Genomic DNA, 8,545 nt, shown 5'->3' on the forward strand with positions numbered 1-8,545 from the left:
GTACTATTTCATTATTATAATTTTTATAACTACCATTATTTTATGTATATTATTTCTACTACTATTATTAAAAATACCCCCGCATTTAAAAAGTTTAACATATCGTTCATTGGTTAATTTCATTCATGACATCATGTGCCCGCATATCTATCGGATTTTTGCTACTCATCAGACGTAATCTTAATGCGCATCGATTATTGGTTGATTTCAATCAGACGTCATACGTACCAACGCATGTTTCGATCTTTTCATTATACGTCATTATTCATCAGACTTCAACGTGACTGGGCCTGTCATGAGAAAACCCCGCTATGCATCATCAGTTTGAAAAACCCGCTATGCGTCATCAGTCACCTTATCATTCAGCCTATCCTTTTTGGAACACTCAAAAGATCATTAAATGTAAGTTATTATCACTATTATTTAACGTTGAGACATTCTCAACAACAACAGTTCTTTTCAGAACTACTTAGATAGGCGAGACATACATATACTTCACACATATCATCCTTGACAAAAAAATTTTGAATAGAAATAAAGTTGCTACAAGACTTGACGCTATCCCCAGCGAAACGTTGATTAGAGGAGTCTCTGTAATCCTATTGTGTTCAGAATACGATTGATGGAATTTTTTCTGAAAATACATAAATAAATAAATTGGTCTAAATAAAATAAATAAATAGTACATATAAAATATAGAGAGAGAAGCAAATTGCAGTTTGAATTGATTAATCAACGATTTTTAACACGAAAAAAATGTAACTTACCCATCCTCCTTTCAAATTAATCCATTCCAAAAATTCCGTCTTCACGAATTTGTCTACACTCTGTATTACTTGATCAATCAAATTAGTTTTGTTTCTATCTTTACATAACACAGCTAATTTCGCTCCAATCACAAACATCATAATTATACGGCCCCAGTTTATGATATTATCATTAAACATCTCTGTTAAAACGTCTTTTAAAAACGTCTTAATATTTTCATTTGAGTCAAGCGATACTTCTCTTGTCAAATTACAAACATGTTCATCGCATGCATTATACATTTTTTCGCAATATTTGAAAAAATTACAGTTCATATCTCCTCTATATTCCATATCATTGCCTAGTTTATATGCTACAAACGCTGAATTGATTTCTCGTGCAATTCTTTCAGTTTCCATGTTTATATTTTTTCCTCGAATAACCTCAGAGTTGGTAGTAGCAGTTGATTCGGTTTTTCCGGACATGTTTGAAAAAATAATACAGATAAAAACGCACCTGACGTAGAGTAACACGAACTTATAATAGTTTATTTTTGTTGTAATGGAAAGATAATCAAATCTCCTACAACTCCTTATTTTATAGAGCCTACACTATCATCAACAAACATACGTTAATCCAAGTATTTTTATTATTATCATTATTATAGTCCTAATTATTTACGAATATTTTAATCTTCATCATTATAATTTTTTTATTACAGTACTACCAATATTTTAAATATATTATTTTACAACTGTTATTAAAACATACACCCCACTTTAAACAAAGAATAAACAAACGTCACTCAGACATCACGGACCCGTACATATCACGATTTTTCATTACTCACCAGCCCTTATCTCGATGGACACGTTGCTCATTGTATTATCTCACTAAGACGTCATTTACCCGGAACTGTCTGGGTACGTATCTCATTGGCTAATTTCACTATACGTCATGTACCCTCAAATCTATCGGATTTTCATTATTCATCATGCCATGGTCAGGCCTCAACGTGTTTGGAGCCATCTTTTTGAAAATCCCGCTTCCGTTAATGCACTACTATAGGAAATTGTGTAGAAAAAAATATCGCCTTTTGGAATAGCAATTTACATTACATTGGAATAGGAATTTACATTACTATATACTATTTGTGAAAACAGGGTGAAATTTCCTCAAGTGACACTATAACGATTACTACTTATCATGCCACTTGAAACCGTCAGTTCCCAACAAATTAATCAATTAATTGAAAGTAAGTGGTGGTGCCAGTTGTGGAGGCAGATTCCCGTCAAAGGAGAACTCAACACATTCCTAGGGAAAAATAATCATATGTAACTTTCCAGAATATGAGCCTGTAGACCTTAAGCATTCAAAATCACTAAATTGTTAAAATTCCGGGGGCTTTTCCCCCTGGACCCCTTAACAGGATCTGGGACATCGCTCCTCCCTTGCCGTTGGTCAAATGCTTTTTGATGGATTTACACAAGCAACAAATGAAAGATCATCAATAAGCAAGAAATGTTGGAAAATTAAGTGTCCCAATTATTTTGGAAAAATATCATATCAATCTTTTGGTGCAAAAATTGTAATGAATAGTGTCCTAATAGTGTGCTGTAGTACAATTAAAATAGTATAGAAATTGAAATTGCCAAATAAACCTCAAAGGTATGTGCGACCACAACAAGGGGCTTCAGCCACACCATCTCAGAATTTTACCTTAGGTCCATGTATACAAGAAGATTTTCTATAGCCCGTGACATCAAGTCTTAAAATTATTTGGCCCTTCAAATAATTCAATTAAGAACCAGGGGCGTAGACAGTATCCTTGTGGGTAGACCACAGCTGTAGAATAAGTCTAGTGTATCAAGTTAAATTACGTAAGCATACTTTAATGGAATGAATTCTGTGTTTTGCAGCGCAACAATCACCATTCATGGACATTAAAACCGGGATTAACCTCTGGAAGCTTGAAATCTCAAAGTTAATCTTTCAACTTGTTGAAAAACATTGCAATAAACAAGAAAGGGAAAGAGTGAGAGCTTGGATAAACGATCCTGATACCATTCCTACGAGAGGTTTTACAGTTGCTGTAACCCTGATTGCCCTTGCTGTGGACAACCCGCTATATTCAATGTAAGATATTATGGCATAGATTTTTTACAATAATTTTTTATTTTATTTTTGTCTGTATTCTGAATTTAGAATTTGGCATTAGGATTTTACTATTAGGCCTTTATTGTGTTTCAAATAAATTCAATAATAATATAAAAAATCCTGTAGTCATAACGGCTTATTTATTATTGATGTATAAACAAACGTGAATTCTTCAATACTATATATATCACACTTTAAATATTTAGATTAATTTAATTGCATTGGTTTTCATTTTAAATTACACTCAAACACTCTCGTACCACATTTAGCTTTTAAAGCCAAACGTATTTATATAGGTTTAACCATAATGTGCTAGACTTTAATGCATCTTGACATCGATAATTTATATATTCCGAAGCGAGTTTGCCTCAGGAAAATATCATAGGAGTGATATTTTGCCCTACCTGACGTGTTATCAGGCCCGTAGCCTGACTTCCAAGGGGGTGGGTCTTTTTTTAGCCAAAGATGACCTTTTTATACGGGTGCCTCCGCGACCCAATGTGTACCGTAGGCACATGCTGTATGGCATGTGCTGCTTGATACACGTGTGTAAATGCAGTACATGACTATCAACTCACAGTGGGGATTCCCCTGCTTCAGCCATCATTCAGATCATTTTGGCCTGAGATAGATCCACAGGCTATAGGTCTAGCAGCTATATGAGAAACATATTTGGCATGGAAAAGGGTGACCCCAGCCGGGGGGGGGGGTCGTCCGACCACTCCGACCCCCCCTCCTGCTACGGGCCTGGTTATCGTGCTGAATACTCAGTACGACCACCGAGCTTGCGCTTGGTCTAGTAGTTAAGACATCAGGCTAGATACCTGGAGGTCGTGGGTTGATTCCCAACCAAATCACTTGCGAATTGTGTTTTTGGGGACGTAATGAGTATTCAGTACGATGACACGTCAGGTAGGGCAAAACATCACTCTTATTAATTCATATAGTTTCTTCTTATTTCAAGGATATGTTTAGGTAAATCAGGTCAATACCGCATTCCGTTTTTACCGATTGTCAAGAATTTAATAATCCGCCAAGTGAGTTTGAGTGAGAAAGAGAAGATAGCAGGAGAGTACATAAGAGACCTGTTTAAAGACGCAACATATAAAGATGATCTCAAAGAGCTTTACAAGAAATGGAAAAAGGCAAGAACAGATACCATACAAATGTTGGAATATATTGCAGATGAGATGAGTGATGACAGGAAGAATGCAAATATTGCTAAGGTAGTTGGTTCTTCCGTGTCTGCTGTAGGAACAGCAGCTGCAGTAGGGGCAACGGCATTAGCGATAGTTATTCCTGGTGGTATTGCTGCAGCCGGAGCAATTGCAGCAATTGGATCTGCTGCTGGTATAGCCGGAGGAGCAACAAATATTGGAGCAGATATTGTTGCAGATAAATTGGCTAAAAGAGCCGAAACAAAATGTGAGAAAATTATAAGGAATGAAGCTAAGTGCACCGAAGATTTTGTGAAGCTACTGAATGAATACAAGAAACACACAGAAAATCATCTAAAGACAGCTAAAATGCTCGGTGACGTACTTGTGCGCTTTAGAAAGCTGCACGAAACCAGAGTGAGGATAACTTTTGGTAAGGTTCTACATAACTGTACTATTTATACCTTTTGACCTAATGCATTCCGAATGAAATAAAAGAGTACTATCACACCACTTGTATTTTAATATCACATTACCTAATATCCACGACTTATTGCAATATTTATTGATTTTGTATACAGGCATAGGTGATTCGGTCGAAGAAGACCTCGGGTTTGTAAAATCGGTTGTGAAAGGTAAGAAGACTAACATAACTAGACATTTTCTTGGTTTTGCTTCAACAAATTCATAAGCTAACTGGTTATAATTACCACATTCCCTTAATTTTTATATGTTTTTCTTTAAAGGTGTTGTGTAATAGTTGTGTTTATATTTGTAATTTTTCCTGTAATTTATCCTACATGTTTTTATGTTTGTTTTCACTGCCATTTGGTTTAAGTTTATATGCAATTGTCTTGATGTTAATTTTAGTCTTATGGTTTTGTATTTTGTTTTTGATGGTGTAATTTGAATGTTGTTTGACGATGTTCATAGTTGTTTAATTTTGCAAATTCTTTCATAAATGTTTACTTGCTTTGCTTCTAGATAGGCCTACTATGTAGGCATATTGTACATCAAAATAAAGCTGCTGCCAATTTGTTGTTTGTTTTATTTGGCACAATAAAGATACTGACATGGGCCTATAACTTATAAGAGTAGAATAATTACAGCAAGTGTAATCTCATTTTCTGTGTTGTTGCAAAAAGTTGGAGTGAAAAATAATTGAGAGTTGTATTTCTTTTAACAAACAAGAAACGAAGTTGATTGAGGGGAAGAAAAAAACCATTGTCAAGATAGTTACCATTGGGGGTGAAGTGATAACCCGAGTCATTCATGGAACTGGAGTAACGGTGGCAACAAAGATTGGTAAGGTTTTTAAAGTTATTCTTCAGGCCACTATTTATTAATCTAATCCATTATCATCAGTTCATATAACAAAATATCAATTTATAGATCACCTCGCAAATCCCCGTCCCTGTGTCTGGGGCGGAAGCATGGGGCGGGGTGCAGACGCTGCGATCGCACCCCCTAAATTATATTAGGAAAAATAATTATTTTATTACATTGTTGATATGAATTATTGGTAAGAATTTTAAAATATGAAAGTGCAATTTCCGGCCAGCCAGAAGTCCATATTCTCGAAATTTTCGCACCTCAGTCCCAACTACGTTGGGGCTGAAGTGGCGTGGACTCTCACGTACCCATGGACGCATATCATATGGAAAAGGGAAACACACCCTACATATTTTTAAGCGAAAGGGTTGGTCCCCTTCACTTTTCGTGAGTAAAGAAGATGCCTGAAAATTGTTGAATTAAACTGCATAAATTGTGTGATGATGATGAATTTTACTATATAAAAGTGTCATTTCCGGCTATCTAGGTATTATCTCACCAAATTGTCTCACCTCAGCCCCAGCCATAGTGGGGCTGAGGTTTTTAAGTTGTATGTTCTATGGTACATCACACATATTAATTAGATCTCAGCTGTGGTTGCCGAAAATCGCTGATAAAATATCATCAGTTTGCGCTTCAACTTGACTATCATGGTGATGTGATGATGATGATTTGTACTGTATAAAAGTGTCATTTCCGGCCATCTACAGGTACTTTTTCCTCTAATTGTTGCACCTCAGCCCCAATTATGGTAGGTGTGGGCTCACGAAATGTGAGCCCACGCCGCCTGCCAGCATTAATTTTTCCCCATACACCGTTGCGGCAGTAATTATAGAGGGTGTTATGAACGCTATGAAGTCACTAGGCCAAAATATCTTAATAAGCCTTGGTAGTCAAGACAGTTTAAAAATTGTAGTACTAAATTAGACACATTCTATGTAGGCCTACAGCATGGTTTTCGAAAGAATAAAAAAAAACCGGATTAGGCTAATGGGCTATTGAATCTGGCACCGTATTTGAGTAGGCCTAGGCCTACAGTTAGGCTTTACAGTATGACGTGTGTGTTGTAGCAATTGTATGCTCCCAATTACTTAGTATTACTGATTCTGAACGGTATGAAATGCTCGGAAACAATGACTAATACTTCGGACACAGTTAACTTACAATTTTACAATTAAAAGTTTTATTTTATATGATAAAAAAATCCCTTCCTGTTAACAGCAGTGAGTGTTTCCGTATTCTTTTGCATGATTCATTGGTTGGTAACATTTAAGAATTTTTGTAGAACCGTAAATTAATGATATATAGAATATCGTAAAATTAGTGTTTATAATAATAGGTATACCTGATTGCTAGGCTTATATAATCTACGCCTTCATTAATATTGAATATGAACGAAATGTTTGTAAGAAGTCAAGAATAAAACAATACATAGAATTGTACCTGTGTGTCCGAACATTTCTAATCCCACTTCACTTAAATGACCTTAAATAGTGCCCTCTATAATTTTTGCCTGAACTGTATGGGAAAAAATTAATGTCCCCTCACCCCACCCGGCACCTTCCAAAACAGATCTGCGCCCTGGCACACCCCTACCGAAATCCTGCATCCGCCTCATTATGTTGATGAAGTCCAACAAAACGATGACACTCCGAATGGTCAATTGCACTATATTCTTTGGAGTGTTGCTTTTGCCATACTTGACAATTTATCGTACTGAAATACTCACGTTCCCAAACACTTACGAAAACAAGTTTCCTAAGTGATTCATGTGGGAATAACTGACAAAACTACCCTGGTGTCTCTACTAGTCCACCAAGCTTGCGCTTAGTGGCTAGTGTTGAATCATATCAGGTAGGGCAAAACATTAAACTGCTACTTGGGGATAGTATTTGGGAACGTACTGAGTATTCAGTACGATAACACATTAGGTATGTTAAAACATCACTCTTGACATGGGAATGATATATATTTACACCATCTATGCATCTGGTGATTCTTTATACCATCTAGGCACTCTGGTGTTTCTTTTCAGCTCTAAATATGTCCGATGATGTTGCTCGACTGTTTACGTATGCCGCCGCTAAAGCCGCTAGGGTAGTTGCTGGTGTAGTTGTTATTGGGATTGATATATATAGTATCGTTAAAACAGCTATAGAATTGGACAAAGGTTCACCTGATAAGGCCGCTGAAAATATTAGAAAAGCCGTTAAAGAGCTGAAGAGGAGAGCGTTACCTGAACTGGAAGATGTAATTATTCAGACACGACTTGAAGCTGCGGAAAAGGATGGAATAGAAGAAGTTCTTGAGAATTAACCAAAGCATTAAATTTTATATTATCAAAACTCATTATCTCAAATCATTAAATTTAAATTGAGTTTAGATTTACACACAGGTACATAACAAATTGATAAAGATAAAGCGATTTCTGTATTTACAAATTAACATTATAAAAGAAAAATGCATGTTCTACGTATGTATCGCATAAGGCAAAAGCTTCTATGTGCTTTACAAACAAGCTCGTAGCCAGAATTTGATAGGTGGGTTCTTTTTTATACTGAAAGGGCACTTGCGAAGGTAGCACCATTAACGGGGTCTAGGGGTGAAGACACGGCGGTGGGGGTTCAGGGGCGAAGCTCCCGGAATCTCCAGCATTCTAGACATTTACAGGTGTTATTTAATTGATTTGAAAGGCCATACATTAAAAAATGTATATAGGGCCTATTAAAGAGGTAATTGTTTGAGTTAGGCAAAGATAAAAAAAAACTACTACTTTAGTACTACATTACTGGTAATTTAACAAGAGCCTACAGTAGCATGATACAAGAGAATTATACAATAAAATTGGATCGAAAATATACGGTGTCTTACGAAACTGGATATTCATTATTTTGCATTTAGAAGGAGAAAATAAAAGGCCATTAGAAATGGACCAACGTTCAAGAGAGGCGGTAGCTAATGGAAGTGGATCAAAGAGATCATTTTTAAAAGAACAAATGATTACTAAGTCATCCGCATAGAGAGAAAAAGAACAATCACGAAGTGAATCCACAATATCATTGATGAAACACAAAAACAACGTCGGGCCAAGTTTGCTTCCTTGAACAACATCACTAAGAACGGGGAGCTTATCAGAAAGAATACCTTGAAAG

General features: G+C 36.1%; 1 protein-coding gene across 1 annotated transcript; it reads left to right on the forward strand.

Moving 5' to 3' along the window:
* The first annotated feature begins 270 nt into the window (after positions 1–270).
* LOC117125108 lies at positions 271–8,190 on the forward strand. Its single transcript, XM_033271501.1, has 6 exons — positions 271–402; positions 2,667–2,883; positions 3,869–4,494; positions 4,643–4,696; positions 5,253–5,366; positions 7,429–8,190. The coding sequence occupies exons 1-6, from the start codon at positions 312–314 to the stop codon at positions 7,707–7,709; spliced, it is 1,383 nt and encodes a 460-aa protein (XP_033127392.1). The 5' UTR covers positions 271–311; the 3' UTR covers positions 7,710–8,190.
* The last annotated feature ends 355 nt before the right edge of the window (positions 8,191–8,545 follow it).

The sequence above is a fragment of the Anneissia japonica genome, unplaced genomic scaffold (genome assembly GCF_011630105.1).
Source record: "Anneissia japonica isolate Jap-2015-1 unplaced genomic scaffold, ASM1163010v1 scaffold9_len2422644_cov172, whole genome shotgun sequence".
In the NCBI taxonomy this organism is placed as follows: Eukaryota; Metazoa; Echinodermata; class Crinoidea; order Comatulida; family Comatulidae; genus Anneissia; species Anneissia japonica.

What these genes read in the sequence shown, in the direction of transcription:
- LOC117125108 (XM_033271501.1), top strand. Translation starts at nt 312, where the DNA reads ATGCATCATCAGTTTGAAAAACCCGCTATGCGTCATCAGTCACCTTAT. An exon ending in GACAACCCGCTATATTCAAT is followed by an intron (nt 2,884 to 3,868) that starts GTAAGATATTAT and finishes TCTTATTTCAAG; the next exon opens with GATATGTTTAGGTAAATCAG. An exon ending in TGTAAAATCGGTTGTGAAAG is followed by an intron (nt 4,697 to 5,252) that starts GTAAGAAGACTA and finishes TTAACAAACAAG; the next exon opens with AAACGAAGTTGATTGAGGGG.